This window comes from Polyodon spathula, chromosome 25, assembly GCF_017654505.1.
Source record: "Polyodon spathula isolate WHYD16114869_AA chromosome 25, ASM1765450v1, whole genome shotgun sequence".
In the NCBI taxonomy this organism is placed as follows: Eukaryota; Metazoa; Chordata; class Actinopteri; order Acipenseriformes; family Polyodontidae; genus Polyodon; species Polyodon spathula.
The window spans coordinates 19359907-19378769 of NC_054558.1; the positions used below are offsets into that span (position 1 = coordinate 19359907).

Here is an 18863-nt window from a genome sequence, read left to right on the forward strand (position 1 = left end):
ACGCGATACTTTAAAACCCTCAGGTCTGTCTCCGAAGCGAATACAGTGTATCGGTGTATGTAATTGATCCGTATATGGCATAAATATTCTGTGTCCACAGCTTTTAAATGTAAATTAAGAAAAAAAAAATAGTCGTACATGACGGTTTTCTTAGTGTAAATGCATTTGAATATTAAATGTTTGTGATGTATTACTGTAAGAAAATATATATATATATATATAAGTATATATATATATATATATATATATATATATATAAGTCTCTAAGGAACTGAACCTAAACAAATACCGTTTTGCAACAAACAGCTGTTTGAATGTGTTATTATTGTTGCAACTGAACACGTTGTCTTTAATCGCTGTGACTCGCCCTGTTACAACTTAATCACCCACTAATTACTGATGTACAACAGCATGGAAAGAATTTGTGTTATGAGGCCACAGCAACAAGCAAGCACGTGATTTAGCAATGCTTTTTCTCTGAGACTTTAACTATATCAGTGAAGTTCCCAAAACAATGGCCATTTCCTGACGTGTGATTGTTTTGCAACTGTTTGCACTCAAGTTACTTTTAGGGTATTTTTGGAAACAGGATTTCAGTTTTCGTTTACTGGTAAAATAATAAATCAACAAATCAATAAAACCCAGTTGTTTTGGTTTGGCAGGCCAGCAGTTCAGACCGCTAGAATTCCATTGGGAAGTCTGGGTTCATTAGCTCTTCGTGGAAAGGGCATCAGAACTAATCGTCCTATAAGTAATATGAAAGTACGATGCAATTTTGCTCAGGACTGCAACACATACAAGTGCTTGGCCGCTATATTTACTAATTTAATCTGATTCTGATTGAAGTCTGATATGAATTCTGAACCGGGTTGTATTTACACTGCAGGACCCAGCTCCTCTGTTCTAAATGCAAACTGGTGGCGAGTCAGTAAAAGAAGGAACTGTTATTGCCTGTTGAGGCATTTCTTTAATCCTTGAGTTAAGGTCGATGTGCCAAGAATTTGATATATAGTGGTGAACTTGGGCAGTGTTAGTAGAGTGAGCTACACAGCATTGTTGTTGTCTTGTATTCACTGTACAGAAATGATCTTTGAGTACGTACACCTGAGATAATATTATGCCATAATATTTTAAAATAAGTTCAACACTTCCCTGTTAAATGTTACAGCATTGTACTAACTTTCGTTTGAAGTGGATTAAAAAAAAAACCGTTTCAGTAAATTTGTATCACCTGTGATGGCACCACAATAAATGCATTCCCACCTGAGAGCGAGAAATCACTTGACCTCCCCAACATGGCGCCACTGCTTGAGCACCTTACTCCCATCGCCCTCTTCCAAGCTGTTCCGTCTTTCTCACGCCACTTCCTGTCAAACGGACCCGCGGTCACGTGATCAGAGGCTTCCACCTCTCCTTCTCCGAGCTGTCCTAAAATATAAAACAATGCGTTTAAGTGTGCGTTGTGCTGAATGGGCTCGGGCAGCGTGTGGGCAGCGTGTGGGCAGCGTGTGGGCAGCGAGGGCTCGCTTTGCGGCCAGGTAGCGCCACGAGGACGCGTCTCGGCGGGTGTCACGTGATCCGCACGCGGCTGTGCCTGCGAGGTGAACATGGCGACGGTCGAGTAGGAGAGTCGGGATGAGGGAGCAGCAGCCCGAAATCCGCAGCGGTGACCGGGGACCAGAAAGAAGAGAAGTACGTGCCGTGTGAGGGCAGCGGGGGCTTAAAATGGTCGCTAAGAGTCTCGGGACTTGGTTGGAATAAGAAATAATACGACCTGCGCCGTGGGAGCATTACACATTGGTGTGTTTTGTTTTCGTTTTGGCGCTGTTACGGTGACTGAGCATAACACAGACAGACAGACAGACAGACAGACAGACAGACAGACAGACACACACACACACACACACACAGACAGACAGACAGACAGACACAGACAGACAGACACACACACACACACACACACACACACACACACACAGACACACAGACACACACACACACACACAGACACAGACAGACACACACACATACAGACACACACACACACACACAGACAGACAGACAGACAGACACACACACACACACACACACACAGACAGACAGACAGACACACAGACAGACAGACAGACAGACACACACACACACACAGACAGACAGACAGACAGACACAGACACAGACAGACACACACACACACAGACACAGACAGACAGACAGACACACACACATACAGACAGACAGACAGACAGACAGACACACACACACACAGACACGCACACAAGAAGGATTGAGTCTTTCTCCAGCACAAGAGACGGGGCTCGGCAGCAGCATTGTCACAGACAGCCCGGGGCTGAACGACGTGGGCTCCGTGTTTCTGCGTTGTGAAACACAAACCCTCAACCAAACACGATTCATATCCCGATACTAGCTTTTCTAAATGGCTAAGTGGAACTTGTTTTGAAGTAAAGACCTATCATTTTCAGGATACAGTTGTCCGCTCATGGTAAGTGGTGACTGATCAATCATTAATCAGTTAGGCGTAGGGTAACACATTGTTTACTTGTTTTGTTAGTGCAAATGCAAAATTATGTGATCACGTTTCAACCATTGAAGGTAGGTAGAATATAAGCTTAATATCATTTTATTGCCATTGTATGTCAAGCGTATATTGATTTACAAAGGTTTTTTTTTTTTTTTGGTCAGGTCGTCAGTTTGTTTTTTGGACATTTTTATATTTTACATGTTATCGTGTGTGTGATCTTCTGATTTGTTTAAAAATTAACAAAACGAACATTACGTAGACAGCTTCAACCAAACCCGGAAGTTTATCACCTGAACACGTGTTTTGAACAGTGGTTATGACAGACTGCTTTTAAATTGACCTTTCTGGAAGCAATCTAAGACTTCCTAATCCTGTTTTAAGGAAGACGTATTATAGGGGACGTTTCAAGGAAATGTAATAATTTAGTAAGTCTAGTGTAACAGAATATTATTTTCACACGTGTACCATGTGTAACCATTTTAAGCTAGTTTCCATACAGTTCTTATACATACAAGATATAGTTTTAAATATATACTATATATATATATATATATATATATATATATATATATATATATATATATATATATATATATAGTGTGTATTCATATGAGCTTAACATGCACCCTACAGCACTCAGTATTCCCAGGTGGTCTCCCATCCAAGTACTAACCAAGCCCAACATTGATTTGCTTAAGCATTGCATGGTAAGTTCAATTTGAAGAGCTTTTTGCCGTCAGAGACGTTGCCCAGGGGTCACTACAAGGAAGTAGTTCTTCTTGACCCCCTTTATAAAAATAAGGTTACTTGATAAACAAATCTTAGGTATTTGGTAAGACCTTAAGTCAGACTCTCCCTTCTGTATTCTGTTGTCCAGTACTTCTCTGTCATACAGGGCTGTTAGGTGATCTAGTAATACTGTTCAGATGTTTCATTTGGCATTGCTTTTAAACGAATATGATAAACGTGCCATGCATTATTTAATACACTATATACCGTGAATAGCAGGATCTAGCTTCACCCGTTGTTATAAGAACTTCAGTAGTTCTCTAAACAGCAGCTAATAACTGTTTTGGATATACTGTACTTTTTTAAATAAGTAGTGCTGCTGTTCTTGTCTAATTTTTTCCAGGGGCTAAACAATAACTAGCCATACATATGATTTCATACAATTTGAAGGTTAAGTTCTGTTTAAAGTTATCTCCTGATATAGTCATATACTAACGTAAGCTCTTCTATGTTATCAACTCGCAAGGTGAAACCAAAAAACTGCCTAGGCCCATACTTTCATTTTTAAGATGGTCTCTGTTTCAATTCACTGTTGAGTTCATGGCACTAGGTAGGACCCAACCCCCCTGTTGTGTGATATTGCAAATGTTGTACAAACCCCTCTGCTGTGTGATATTGTAAATGTTGTACAAACCCCCTGTTTCTGTAATGCCTTGTTTTTTCTGATCGGAGCTGGAAAGTGACCTTGTTTTGCTATTGTACTGCTGTAAATGTCATTTGTGATGGTTGTCATTCTTTTCTTCTAGATGATGGATCCAGGTCAAGACTTGTTACTTGCTGCTCTGAGCGAGAGTGGAATCAGTCCAAATGATCTCTTTGATATTGGTCCACTGGATGCTGGATTGGGGGCTCCCTTGCCATCTGTTGGTAATCAACAGGTAGGGAAAAAACTCATTTTAGCATCCATCTTGATGTTTGGCTTTTGAACACAATGCATATATATATATATATATATATATATATATATATATATATATATATATATTGGTGTAGTGTTGTTTGTACAGTGACTGCTTTGTCCTGTTTGCGTCTCTACATTTTCAGTGTATTTTCTCTGCTCTCAAAGAACACCATACATATTCTGATATTTGTTTTTCTTTTCAGTCAGTACCAATTAGTGCATTGGAACAAGACTTGGGAGCAGGACCAGCAGTAACAGTGAAGCAGGGTCCAGTTCTTCCACCTACTCCAACTGTGACTGTTAGGGTGCGTATTATCAGGTTGTGATTGGTTGTTTTTGAGAAATAGTGCTTTATTGTGGGCAACATTGCTGTAGTCAGATCCAGGATGCCAAACCAAATAATGAACAAAATGGGTTAAATTGGAATACAGTAAATAAGTACCAATGTTCATTTTGGTATTAAACAGTATTTGCTTCATACTGTTCCTTTCTTGCAGAAGCCTCAACCCTCCACTACAACATTTGTCTTGAATCAGCTGAATCACCTCCCATCTCTGGGAACAATAGTTGTGACCAAGCCTTCTGGCACAACATCCAGACAGACTGTCACCGTGGCAAAAATTGTTCACACCTCTGCGACAACACGGCCATCGTACACAACTCCAGTAATGCACACTACACTGACCACACCTGGCAAGGACCAGATTCAACTAAAAGAACTCCTTAGAAGCAGCAGTCTCAATGAACTGATGAAACTTAAGCCACCTTCAAATATTGCTCAGCCAGTAGCAACAGCTGCCAGTAAGTAGCATGTTTGTTAACTTAAGCAAACAAAACCAAAAAAAAAAAAAAATGCTGTTCACCTAGGTTTTTTCAGATGTATGTGGTTTGTAGTTTGACGATTTCTAACGCTGATAATAAGTATAGAAGATTTTATTTCCTGTTAAGCCAATGCCTCGTTCACAAAGGCACAACTGCTCCTCATTATATATTTAACATGACAGCCTTTGCAAGTCTATGAGCTTCCAGTGTTACTTTTTAAATTGCTGTATGTTAATTGTTCTTCATAATGATGTCTTATCCCGTTTTTTAAAGATGTGTGTGTGAGAGAGCTTTTCAGATAGAATTAGTGGGAAGCTTAACCACACAGTGTTGCAATTAAAATAAGCTTTAAAAACAGAGCTAGGTTGTAAAATGCATTCGCCAAAATGTCGGGCTCCATATAATGTATGTGTTTCTTTGAACAGATTAATGGGAATATCAAGTACAGTAGCTTGTAAGGTGGTGGGTGGAGAATGTGTGAGAATGAAAGAACCTGCAGTAAGCTAGCTGGCATGAGCATTATATGAAGATACAGAATGCATTTCTACACAAAATACTGCTAAGGGGATTGTATTTAAACCAGTGTGTGCCCCTTGTTCATTTTAGTGTACACTATACTTTACACCTGGCAGTAGGAATGTTCATTTAAAAACAATGTTTCAAGAAATTGAAATGCATGCGTGTAGCAAATATTTTGACTATTATTGAAGTTTTGTTTTTGTAAGTAAAAACATTTTGAAACAAATTGACTTTTACAGAGAGCATTGTGCTTTCTGCAAATATGTTTAATAAACCAGGTAAGATAGTTAGTGGTTATCACTGGAGTGAAAAACCGTGCACCTTAAATGTTGATTAAAATGAACATTAGTCTTAAGTTGGTGTCTGTTGCACAGGGGTAGTTTGGACTTGAGGATTAATGTTCCTTATTGAAATGTGCCTTGATATTTTGTTGTTTAAAGTTAGTTAACAGGATCAATACCCGATGAGTTACCAGGATTTGACTCTCATACTTGTAACTGGTATCGTTTTTGTCCTTGACTTGACCAAAATAGTATAATAAACAATAGCTTGTTATTGTGTAACACATTAGAAGCAGGATATTTTGGCATTTAAGCTAGGGTTTTCATAGCTTACTGTACATTTTGTTGGTTAATTACAGTAAAATTGCCATCTTCTGTTTTTAGCTGATCTAAATAATGGTGTAAAGAAGGAAGTCTCAAACAAAGATGTTGCACGAATCTGGATTAATGATGACATTAAAATGCGGAGCTTTTCGCCTACTAACGTGAGTATTTTAGGCTGATCTGTCATGGTATTCCTTACTCAGAGCTGCATATTTCTGTTATGTAAAATTTTATATTTCCCTTGTAATAGTGACAAATAGTTTGAATATGTAATTGTTTTACTGAATAATTAACAAAGGCGATGACCCTGAAAACCAAAAATGTAAAAATAATAATAATAATTCTGCCTGTCTGTTTTAAAATGATTATTTTTTTAATCTGTGGTCTGTAAATGTCTAAACATACTTCCAGAAAATAGCAGGAATAAAAGAGGAAGAGGAACCAGATGAGGAGGATGAGGAGGAGCTTGGCCATGCAGAAACATATGCTGAATACATGCCAATGAAATGTAGGTCTAATGGATTTATTTATTTTTTTCTTCTAAATTCATACATTGCATTGTAGTGTTAGATCTCTGTGTGTGCATTGTTTTAAACTGATTCATTTAAGCTGGATGTGAAGAAAAATAATTTGCCCTTTGTGGCATTCTTGTCAGAATTAAAGCAATGTTTTTGTTTTTGCAGTGAAAGTTGGTCTGCGTCATCCTGACCCAGTTGTTGAGACAAGTTCGTTGTCCAGTGTTTCTCCACCTGATGTGTGGTACAGGTTGTCTTTATCTGAGGAGATCATTGATAGAGGATGGCTTTCAGCATTGCAGCTTGAAGCAATTACATACACAGCACAGGTATTTGACTACCTGCTTGTTTTCTCAGATTTATTTATTTTGATTCACACGGAGAATCTTTGTACATGTTTTTTTGGCAATACAGTAACAAGTACAGCTTCCAGTTTCATGTACATTGTATACAGGGTGTTCAGAAACTCGCTGTGCTCACTTTCATCTCACTGGACAAAGGAAGCTTTGTTCCACTGAGTTCAGTCCCGTCTTATTAACGGTAAAACCATAGCAAATGCTTTTTTTTTTTTTTTTTTTTTTTTTTTTTTTTTTTTTTTTTTAACATGTGCAGTTCTGCTAGTTTTAAGATGAGGCAATTTACTAATTTCTCTTACTTTCAGCAACATGAAACGTTCCTTCCAAATGGAGACAGAGCTGCCTATTTAATAGGTGATGGAGCTGGCGTAGGGAAAGGGAGAACCATTGCAGGCATCATGTACGAGAATTACATTTTGGGCAGGAAAAGGGCACTCTGGTAAGAATAACAACTGCAGTAACATTTTAAAATACAGATAACATACCTCTTGTTAAATAGTATTTAAGCATCCCCATGAGGGAAGCTGATTCTATGCGTTGATGATAGCTTCATACTTGTACTCCACTAATTGTGGATATAGCAGATAAGTTAACCCTTTTGTGTTAGTCACTCTTACAAAAACTAGTATTTTTGTTTGGTTGACACGTTTCTTATACGTTTTAAACTATTTTGTTGTTTGCTTATAAATGTTTAGATGACTAAATCGTATATAAAGTGTAACCTTTGTGTCTAATCTTGCAGGTTTAGTGTTTCCAATGACTTGAAGTATGATGCTGAAAGAGATTTGAGAGACATTGGAGCCAAAAATATCCAGGTCCATTCACTGAATAAGGTAATGCACAGTTTATTTAATAAAAACAAAAAAGTCATCATGAGTATTCACTTACATATTACCATATGCACGTATCCTTGTTTTGCAGTTTAAATATGGGAAAATTTCTTCCAAACACAATGGAAGTGTGAAGAAAGGTGTCATTTTTGCCACTTACTCATCTCTGATTGGTGAAAGTCAGTCCGGTGGAAAATACAAGACCAGATTTAAACAGCTTCTTCATTGGTGTGGTGAAGACTTTGATGGAGTTGTATCCTTTGATTTTATTGCAAGTTTTGCCCCAAAATAAGAAGCTGGAAGGAACATGCTATCCCTACAGGTTCTCAGTACTCGTATGTAATGAAATAGGTGTCTTTGACTTCATGTCTGCAGTTTTGGCAGCATTTTCAGTCTGTTTAGTACACCTGTTTTGAAAGCTGTAAAGATGTTCCTTGACTAAGTGTTCAGATTGTGTTTGATGAATGCCACAAAGCTAAAAATGTATGTCCAATTGGGAATTCGAAACCTACCAAGACTGGATTAGCTGTCTTAGAACTGCAAAATAAACTGCCAAAAGCAAGGGTGGTGTATGCGAGTGCTACAGGTATGTAGAACTGTTCTGGTGATTAGAATTATGTTTTTCTTGGGCTGTTGTTGAATTATGATGAATGCACAATAATTCTGTATGTTTTAAATACAATTTAAACAAGGCCTTGCATATTAAAACATGCTAGATAAATGCAGAATATGTGTCTATCTATATCACTTTATATATGTCTGACACATGGGACCAAATGTAACTGGCCGCCACTGCAGAAAAAGTCTGAAAACGTAGAGATATCGGAAAATAAGAGAATCCTAGGATTTCATAGAGTTTAAGAAAATATAATTCAGCTTCAAAGCTCCAAGTTCTTAAATATGTTCCATACAGCGTTTTGATCTCTATTTGGCTAGGTGCCTCTGAGCCACGGAACATGGCATATATGAATCGTCTTGGAATTTGGGGTGAAGGAACGCCCTTCAAGGAGTTCAGCAATTTCATTCAAGCTGTGGAGAGAAGGTAAATCAGAGAAGCTATAACATTGTTCTCTTTTAAATTTCTTTTGCATAAACCTAGTTACTATTCCAACTTAATTTAAAAGGTATTTAGCTTAAATGGGCTTTTAGAGTCAAATTAAATATTAATCAAAGTGGTGCGACAAGCCTTGGTTTTTGTGTGGATATGCACATTAGCAAGACAGTACTCCCACACAGTACTGTTAGTATTAATAGATAATGTGAAGTTCTTCTGGGGGAGGGGTATGTTGCTTGCTCACCTTGCTTATCAGCCCTACAGCAGTAGCTGTTTGTAAGAATGTGTAATATACTGGAATGTGTACAATTTTGTTTTTTTTATGACTGGTAATCCTTATGATTGTGCACTTGCTACTGTAGATATGTTTATTGTGTGTGTTCCCTTCAACAAAGAACTTGCATAGCTAAGTACCATTTATTTTTGTTATATTTCACAAATATAATAACTTTGCTAAACCAATGACTATCCATGTTGTACTCGAAGAAATAAAATGTATGTGTACATTTTTTGTTTTTGTAAAGAGGGGTAGGTGCCATGGAAATTGTTGCCATGGATATGAAGCTACGTGGAATGTACATTGCAAGACAGCTGAGCTTTTCAGGTGTGACCTTCAAAATCGAGGAAGTTCCTCTGACCCAAGACTATGTCAAGATGTATAACAAGGCTGTGCGATTGGTAAGTGGTCACTTTGTTTTTTCATAGCAGATGGGTCAAATCATTACAGAGGTGCTTTGCTGCACAGCTTGCCTGTCAAGCATCATTTTAGAAGACAAAATATCAAGTTTTACAGCCCTGTCCTCAAACCAGTAGGTAGACATAGGGCCCTATTTTGAAGCAAATGTTCTGTGAGGAATACATATACTATTATAAAACTAGCAAGAACCCTGAATTTGAAAACTTGCATTTGCAGGAAGGCATGTAAGTTGAAGTCTGCCTAATAAGAAAGCTGTGTGTGTGGAGCAAGCCACTCAGAAACATATGACCACTGGAATCTCTTTACCATTGGTTTGCATTAGTATTACAAGGCTTCTACTGACAGTATTGATTCAGTCGAAGCTAAAAACCTGGATCTTGCTGTACTACAGAAATATATAGTGTATGAGGAAAGGCTTTCTTTTTTTTCCCATAATGTTATCAGTTACTACTCACAACTGCTTGTGTTTTAAATTACATTTTAATGAAAAAAAGCAAATGTTTTATAGTGGGTTGCAGCCAGAGAGAAGTTCCAGCTGGCAGCAAACCTCATGGATGCAGAGCAACGGATGAAGAAGTCTATGTGGGGGCAATTCTGGTCGGCACACCAAAGGTTCTTCAAATATCTCTGTATAGCATCAAAAGTGAAAAGAGTTGTGCAACTTGCTCGAGAAGAAATAAAAAACGGAAAGGTAAGAACAAACAGTATTTAGGATGTCTTGTAGAGCGTACCTTCCCTGTCCTGATCATTGACTCTTCACTGTGCTGATGAAAGTAACTCTGGTGTTCTTGCTGTTGTGACATGGTTTACCCGGGACAAAGTAAAAGGACCCTCTTGCTTGAACATAAACCAGCATTGTTACCAGATAATTGCAGTTTGTTTTCTAGTACTTGATTTTAATAAGAGAACCAATGGAGCATTGATTTTAACCTTTTGTTTTGTAAAGTGTGTAGTTATTGGTCTTCAGTCCACTGGAGAAGCCCGCACACTAGAAGCACTGGAAGAGGGAGGAGGGGAGCTAAATGACTTTGTTTCCACAGCAAAGTAAGTTTAATTTGGCTTTTTGTTTATTGGTTCCAAGATTGTACAAACTTCATTTCAATACAATCTAAACTAAAACAGATACTATTGTACTAAATTGTTCTGTACAGAGCTATCTGTTGCATTACAAAGTATGTGAATGCATTTTGTTGTCACTGAAATTTAGAGTGCCAGGTTTGTTAATCTTATATTTTAACAAAAAATACAGATCTGTCTGGTAAGAATGCCTTGACCAGGGGGCAGGGCAGGATTGGATGTAAACTTAGCGTTACTTTGTTTTCTTTCATACAGTGTCTGCATCAATTCTGTGTTTTTCCATTATTTTTCAATAGGGGAGTGCTACAGTCCCTTGTAGAGAAACATTTCCCAGCACCCGACAGACAAAAGCTATTTAGCTTATTGGGAATTGATTTATCGGCTAAGAAAACTCCATCTCCCAATGACTGTGCCTCTACAGACAATAAGGGAAAGAAACGGAAAGGTAAGAAATGTTTTCAACTTCGGAGCGGAGTTGATGGACATAAGTAGGACTTAGTCAAAAAAAAAAGTTTTACTTCAGGTTTATAAAACCATGGCCACCTCTTCTGTGAGGTCATGGATTGGCATGCATTATGCTCTTCTGATTTCCCTTCTTGTGGAATGCTCTCAATTTTTTCTTTTCTAGGCCAAGACACAAAAAAAGAAGCAAAAAAGCCTCGCAAGTCTGGAGGACTTGGGGGCAGCAGTTCTGATGACAGCGACTCTGCTTCTGCAAAGGAAGCTGAAAGTGACAATGACAGTTTCAAGTCTGTCAGCTCTGGGGAGGATGATGAAGATGACTTTAATCCTTTCAGAGATGAATCCAGTGAGGACGATGAAGATGGTAAGTTTAAAGCATTGCAAAAGTTCATTTAAAGTTGCAATTTTGAAAATAGTTCTGCTGTAAAATGAAATCTGCAATGCTGTTTGACCAACAGGAGCCAGTAAATAGTGTTTATTACCAAGTGCTTGATTTAAACTTTTATTTATTTATTTATTTAGATCCTTGGCTAATAAGAAAAGATCACAAGAAAACTAAAGATAAGAAGAATAAAAAGAAAAAGAAAAATATAGATCCAGATTCTATCCACAGTGCCTTGTTAGCATCTGGTCTTGGCTCAAAACGACCTGCTTTTTCAACTCCAGTTGTTAACACTACGAGCAGTGCACCTTCCATTGGTAAGGGCTGAATAACTGAATCTTATCCACCCATCAAATCTAATTTGTTTGATTTAAATGTATGGGTGTTTCTATATGCGGTTTGTTGTAATAATGCTTTGGCACTGCTAGAATGACTTAGTTTTTTGGAAATCCCTATCTGCAGGTTCTTTTGGTTTAGTGCTTTATCTGTTTTTCAGCAAAAAAAGACAGTGAAAGTAGCAGCTGTGTAACTAGTCAGGATGCTGTTGAAAGTGCCCAGCAGATGAAACGAGAGCTGCTAGACAAACTGGAGAAGCTTGCTGAAGATCTGCCTCCCAACACTCTCGACGAACTTATTGATGAACTTGGCGGTCCAGATAATGTGGCAGAGGTGGGTCTAAAACTATTGCCCTGCACAGGTTTTAATGGTATGTAGGTTCTCCCTTAATGCTAAGCTAGAAATGAAGTGCAAGGACTAAATATCTTCAAGTGCAGTGTCATTGAGGATTTACGCTCTGTTTCAGAATGACCTGCTTGTGTTTGGTTTGAAGTGTTGTGGTGCCTCTTTTCCGTCAGTGGGAATGCATGCTTCTGCTTCTTTTACAGATGACTGGGCGTAAGGGCAGAGTTGTGAGTAATGATGACGGAAGCATATCCTATGAATCAAGATCAGAGCTTGATGTTCCGGTGGAAATTCTCAATATCACAGAGAAACAGAGGTTCATGGATGGAGAGAAGGTATGGTTTTACATAGGCATGATAAGGTTTTGTACATTGCCGTATAGACTGTTTGCTAAAGCTTTTTCCAACTTTAATTTTTATATGTGCATATAATGACTGTAGGTCACAATCAGCTATTTCCTGGGATGTTAATGACGTGTTGTTTTTTTGTTTGTTTTACTTCAAAAGTACTTGTTTATTCTTGACATCAAAATAAAAAACAATTTACAGAACACACTTTTTCTATCCTTTGTTGAAGAACATTGCCATAATATCAGAAGCTGCAAGTTCTGGTATCTCATTGCAAGCAGACCGGAGAGTTAAAAACCAGAGGAGACGAGTACACATGACATTGGAGTTGCCCTGGAGTGCTGATAGAGCCATTCAGCAGTTTGGTGAGTAGCCTTGCTTTACAATGTTTTTTTTTTTATTCTTAGCTGGAGATCATTATTTTTTTTTTTTATTTTAATTTTTTCAGTGGTTCCTAACTTACCCAAGTTTGTATTAGATAAAGGCTTGTTAACCTTTTCATTCCACAGGACGAACACACAGATCCAACCAGGTGACTGCTCCAGAGTACGTGTTCCTCATATCTGAGCTCGCTGGAGAACAGAGATTTGCATCAATTGTGGCCAAAAGGCTTGAGAGTTTGGTAAGTGGAAGTGATCAGTCTCTGAAGACAGTAACGACCTACAGTTTTATTTAGAAAAATATAATGTCTATTTATTCACCTAGAATTATTCAGAAGGTATCGACTAAGTGTTGGAGTAGCTTTTTGGAACCAAGCATTTTTTAGTTTCAGGAGATATGACCTCATGTAACTAAGCTGCAGAATTCAAACCGCTTCCGTGTCTGCTTGCTTTGTACCTTTTCTGTGTTTAACCCCATTGTCCTGCCTTTCTATTTAAGGGAGCCCTTACACATGGCGATAGAAGAGCCACCGAATCCAGAGACCTAAGCAGATTCAATTTTGACAATAAGGTAAGCCCTTCATTATTCTCTACAAATCCTCTTTTTTTTTTTTTTGGTTTGCTTGGAAATATAATTATACCCCACTGGTAATGGATGTGTGTGTCACAGTTTACAGTTTTAAATCTAGCAAGTGCCGCTAATCCAGATGTCTAATTAAAGGCCACAAGTTTTTGAGAGAACCAGTCTGGGGGTGTACAGTGGAATCTCGTTGCCCAATAGATTTGTACATGTACATAAGGTGGATTCATATGCTAATATTATATAATTTTATTTTTTTGTAGTATGGTAGAAGTGCTCTGGAAATTGTGATGAAGTCCATTGTAAACTTGGATTCCCCAATAGCGTCACCCCCTGCTAACTTTGATGGAGATTTCTTTAAAGGTAATAGAACGTGTATCGTATTGCATTACAGTCCTGATTTTGAAGAAAAAAGCGGCAGTATTTTGAGTGTTCTTTTTAAATGCAGAAATTCGTCATGGGTTGATTGGTGTTGGATTAATAAATGTGGAAGATCGTTCAGGAATCCTCATGTTGGATAAAGGTAAGTTTTGGAATGTTCTAATAAGATAACCTTAACATTATAATGAAGAAGTGAAAAATGTGTGGTCTGTTAAACTGCAATCTTTTTGAAAATTGCTTTTCTCACAGATTATAACAACATTGGCAAGTTCTTGAATCGAATTCTTGGAATGGAGGTCCAACAACAGAATGCACTCTTTCAGTATTTCTCCGACACATTAAGTGCTGTAATTCAGAATGCCAAAAAGAATGGTCGATATGACATGGGTATATTGGGTAAGCAATTTCAGTTCCCTAAAATGCATCTGTTGTTTAAAATATGAAACATAGTGAATTTAATTTGTGTATTTTCTATGCAGATCTTGGCTCTGGGGATGAGAAGGTGAGGAAAGTAGAATCCAAGAAGTTTCTTACTCCAGGATATTCTACCTCAGGACATGTGGAATTGTATACAGTAAGTTAACCTGATTATTTGATTACAACTAACTAGCCTGTGTGTGTTGTAGTTTAAGAGCGCTCCAGGTATTGGCAGTACGGGAGTAAATATTTTGGTTTTAGTGGCATTTCAGTCACTTCACAAATGTATTTCTCTTGCAGGTAAGTGTCGAGAGAGGTATGTCTTGGGAGGAGTCAACCAGAGTTTGGGCTGAGCAATCGGGACCAGATGATGGATTTTATATACAGGCAAGTATCAGTCAACTCCCATATGTAATCAAATTAGCCTTTTGAAAAATTGCAGGTAGCATAATAAAAACAACAACAAATGTAAAGGGTTTAAAAAGTAATCATGAGTTTTGAGTATATGACAACCCACTTTGTTTTTCTGATGTGTCCTAAATGTGTTTATTTACCGTCTGCAGATAAGGAACAACAAAAAGACTGCAATCCTTGTTAAGGAAGTTAATGCCAAAAAGAGGTTGTTTCTGGTGTATAGACCAAACACAGGAAAACAGCTCAAACTGGAGGTCTATGCAGACATTAGGAAGAAATGCAAGAAGGTAAACCCTTTGATTTGCATTGTGCCTTTTATAGCTCACACATTCCTTTTTGCCTCGCTTGATTCCAAAGTTTGGGGACCTTTTTTGTCATTAACTTTTTTTTGTGTGTGTGTGTTGTGCACCAAACAGGTACTTTCTGAAGATGCCAAGCAACATTGGATAGATCAGTACAATTCATCAGCAGAAACATGTTCCCATGCCTATTGGTAAGCTTTATATAATTCCATCTTGAGGTTTAAATGGCATATGTTCATCAGAAAAATGTCAACCAAGATTAGAAGTATTTATCACACAAACTAAAGAAGGAAGTGATATTCAAAGCTTTTTCAAGATCTTAGACTTTTTATAAGTTGTTTACTCTACTGTATTGCGTCTAATGAATGTTACATAAGTGAATTATGTGCTGCTGTAAGTATCCGCATTCTTGCACTTATGTTTCTACATGTGTGTGTCTTACCAGGCGAGGCAATTGCAAAAAGGCATCCGTAGGACTGCAATGTGAAATTGGTCTACGCTGCCGAACGTACTTTGTCCTGTGTGGTTCGGTACTGAGTGTCTGGACTAAAGTTGAGGGTGTTCTAGCCTCAGTGAGTGGAACTAATGTGAAAATGCAAATTGTTCGGTTAAGAACAGAAGATGGACAGAGGATTGTGGGTAAGCGTCAAATGTGCTTCAAGTAGGTTGTTTATTGTGCTGACGGACGTCTAGTGGAGGAAATGAAACTTGGTGTAGTTGCTGCTTAGCAAAAGGGTGCTTGAACATTGGGCATACGTTTGAACCTGCAATATTTGAATTCCAAGAATAAAAGTAGACAAATTGAGCTGTAGTTAGTAGTTGTAGTAATAAGAATAATGAAGCAAGTGCTTGTGATCAATATATTTAACTTTGCAGATTGGTGCCTAAGTATTTTTGGTTTTATTAATGGATTTCTGTTTTGGCAAAGCAATGTGCAGACAGGTGTGTGAATGTCTTTAGGGGGAGTTTTTACCGGTGTAATCTTAACAAGTTTGTTTGTTCTCCTTTTGAAAACAGGTTTGATCATTCCTGCAAACTGCGTTGCTCCGTTAACGAACATCCTTTCCTCCTCGGACCAGTCTCAGCAGCTAGCAGTGCAGCAGCAGCAGATGTGGCAACAGCTTCATCCACAGAGCATTAACCACTTCAGCAACACATAGCAGCCGCTGCAGGATCACATGAGTGGACACAATACAAACTTGAATTTAGCAGCATGCTCTGTGAGCACAACAAAGTGTGGTTGCCATTTGGAGAATGTCGGAGTTCTTGTCCAAAGAATATTGTAGAATTTTGAAGTTCCCTGGAATACTTCACATTTTCCACTTCAGTGAAGAACTCGAGAAGCCTGTCCTGAAGAAGAAGAAATATGTGGACAAGGAAAAGTTCATTCTACCCTTCTATCACCTTCTCTTCATATAACGTGTGCTTTTTTTTTTTTTTTACTGGCTTCTGCTCATAAACTACAGATTCTGTATTTTATGCAAGTGAATGGACTTACCTGGTTCCTTTATATGACCTGCTATTACAGTGCTCAGGGGTTATTGTTAAAAATAAATAAAACAAATGCACTTTGTTTGATTATCTGTGACCTTGCTGGGAATATGTCTTGAAATGCATGTTTTAACTCCCCCCCCCCCCCCCCCCCCCCCCCCCCCACCGTAATGTGCTGATGAAAATATTTTTCCAAAGCATGAAGTCACAAATTGTCCATTCATTCCCAGTTTTTCAGTAAGCATTTAGAAGGTAACAGAGGCTGAAACTGCGTTTCAGATGGTGTGTGTATAGTACAGGGTTTAAGTTTGCAGAATTGTGACACTTAAATAATGCTTACCACTTTTGAACATTTAAGTTCAAAATGGATTGAGGATCATAAATCAGTAACTTCCAGTATGGATGTTCAAGCATCCTTTTTTGTTAATATTTTTAGCCTTTATTTGCTTTTTTATTTTTTAATACAAAGAATCTGAAAACTGGAATGTTGCCATTAAGCGAGGCCACTGCAAAATCACCTGCTCATCCCTTTTTAAGTTTTTGTTTAGTGCGTTTGATACTGAAATAGTTGGCGCTACTTTGAACTGCATTCTATACAGGACATACACCTTGATCGTGGGACACACTTGAGAGTATTGTGCTGTGTAAAAGCTTTTCATTTAACAATTCCTGTTAAATAGGTCACAATGAAGGAGCACAGTTTATCTTAAGATGGTATGAATACTGTACAAATGTGTAAAGTTACAAATCTTAAATATGACATTGTTTTGCTTAAGTAACAGTGATGTTTATACAGTATATAAAAATAAAATGAAGGACAATGTTTGTCATTTCATGCTTGCACGAGTTGCACTACTGAAACAGATTCATTGTATATAATAAAATGTAAAACGTGTTTAAGAAGGCTTCTGCAAGATGGACTTTTTGCATGTGACCGATAGAAAAAATGTGCTTAACAGTATATACTCTGAACATCTTGTCTTGCCCTTCTGCCTGTTACGGAAAATAATAATCAAGTCATTTTTTTGTAGTGTGTAAAGTATATTAAAAAGGTACAGAGAACTGGATGTTATGACACACTCTACAGTTACTCAACCTCTATCCACACTGATTATACATGATGCACAGTGAGGTACAGTCTTTACATTTGGCACACTGTGTGTTTTCTGTAATTATTTTGTTTAAGTTCCATTACCAGTGTTGTGTTGTCCAGTAAATTTTATTGGTTTCACAGTTTTATTACATTAAGTCTGTAGCAAGTATGGGAATGTTGCTGTTTGGTGTATTGTATGCTAGCATCAGGTTTTGGACACACCAGAAAAAAATCAACATGATAGCCATGTGCTTCCATTGAGACAATATGGGCAATTAATTATACATATAGCAGTCAGTCTAAATCATGACACCCTTGATAACATTAGTAAATACAAATACAGTGGGAAGAAGTCAGTGGTGGAGCAGAGATAGCTTGTGATACCAAGAGCAAGTTTTAGGCAGGCAGTATTAAGATCATTCTCTTTAAATCATTAAGTTAGACCCCTTGAAAGAATTAATCTATAGAGTCTAATGATGTACAGGTAATATTCAACTAGCTACAAATTCAAAGAGAAAAGGGGCAGCTGTCTGTCTCCTGTCTAGGATGTTATATATATAGAAACCTTCCAGGGCACGTGTGCTTGACGCTGACAATGTAAACTACAGTGGAGCCCTTCAGTTATAATTACCAACATGTTTGCAGGAATATAGAGTTCTCCAAATCTGAGGAGTTTCTTTTTTTTTCAGCAATGCTAAGAGAAACTAAATTAATGGAGTGCTAAATCTTATATTTGCTTCTTAGTATTATCTATAGCTCCCTTCTGTTGGGTATTTTGGTTCTTGTATTTTATACTTCAATGTAATATGAAGGTATTGCAAAGTCAAAACATACAGGCCAACTGTGTTAGCAGAAATCAGGCCAGGTTACTTCCAGCTCAAGAGCCGATGAGATACTAGGAAGAGCATTTCATCTTTATTATCTACAGTGCTGTATACACTGAATTGTACCATTTGTATCTTAAACCCAGGAAAGGGATAGAAAGTGATTAAAGGTGTTTTTTTTCTGGTTTCACAATATTAACAGCTTATTCTGTCTTTCAGTAGTGAGTTTTGAATCCAGGGTTAGAAGAAGATTGTGGGTGCAGTGTACCTATACAATGCTGCTTCACACAACCCTCGAGTGTGTACAAAACTACAGAATGAGTAAACACCTGGCTACCCGGGGTGGGGTGAATGGAACAAATAAACAGAACCGGTGTGTACAACACAGTACAACCCAACAAACT

At 37.9% G+C, this 18863-nt stretch overlaps 1 protein-coding gene across 3 annotated transcripts; it reads left to right on the forward strand.

Annotated features, from left to right (window-relative positions):
* The first annotated feature begins 1385 nt into the window (after positions 1–1385).
* On the forward strand, positions 1386–17609 carry LOC121299980 (protein strawberry notch homolog 1-like). Of its 3 annotated transcripts, none has more exons than XM_041228285.1 (32): positions 1386–1800; positions 4076–4207; positions 4434–4535; positions 4728–5031; positions 6237–6337; positions 6588–6684; positions 6860–7020; positions 7353–7486; positions 7790–7880; positions 7969–8130; positions 8328–8463; positions 8814–8919; positions 9456–9609; positions 10137–10319; positions 10575–10672; positions 11002–11150; positions 11334–11531; positions 11690–11866; positions 12046–12218; positions 12434–12565; positions 12807–12942; positions 13087–13199; positions 13457–13528; positions 13801–13900; positions 13986–14060; positions 14168–14314; positions 14398–14492; positions 14636–14722; positions 14899–15036; positions 15166–15242; positions 15497–15690; positions 16069–17609. In XM_041228285.1, exons 2-32 carry the CDS (start codon positions 4076–4078, stop codon positions 16209–16211), a joined length of 4167 nt encoding a protein of 1388 aa, XP_041084219.1. In that variant the 5' UTR covers positions 1386–1800; the 3' UTR covers positions 16212–17609. The 3 variants fall into 3 exon arrangements, with proteins under 3 accessions (XP_041084219.1, XP_041084216.1, XP_041084217.1); XM_041228282.1 differs by having other exon boundaries at positions 1386–1692; XM_041228283.1 differs by lacking the exon at positions 1386–1800 and adding an exon at positions 2205–2501.
* Positions 17610–18863: the final 1254 nt, after the last annotated feature.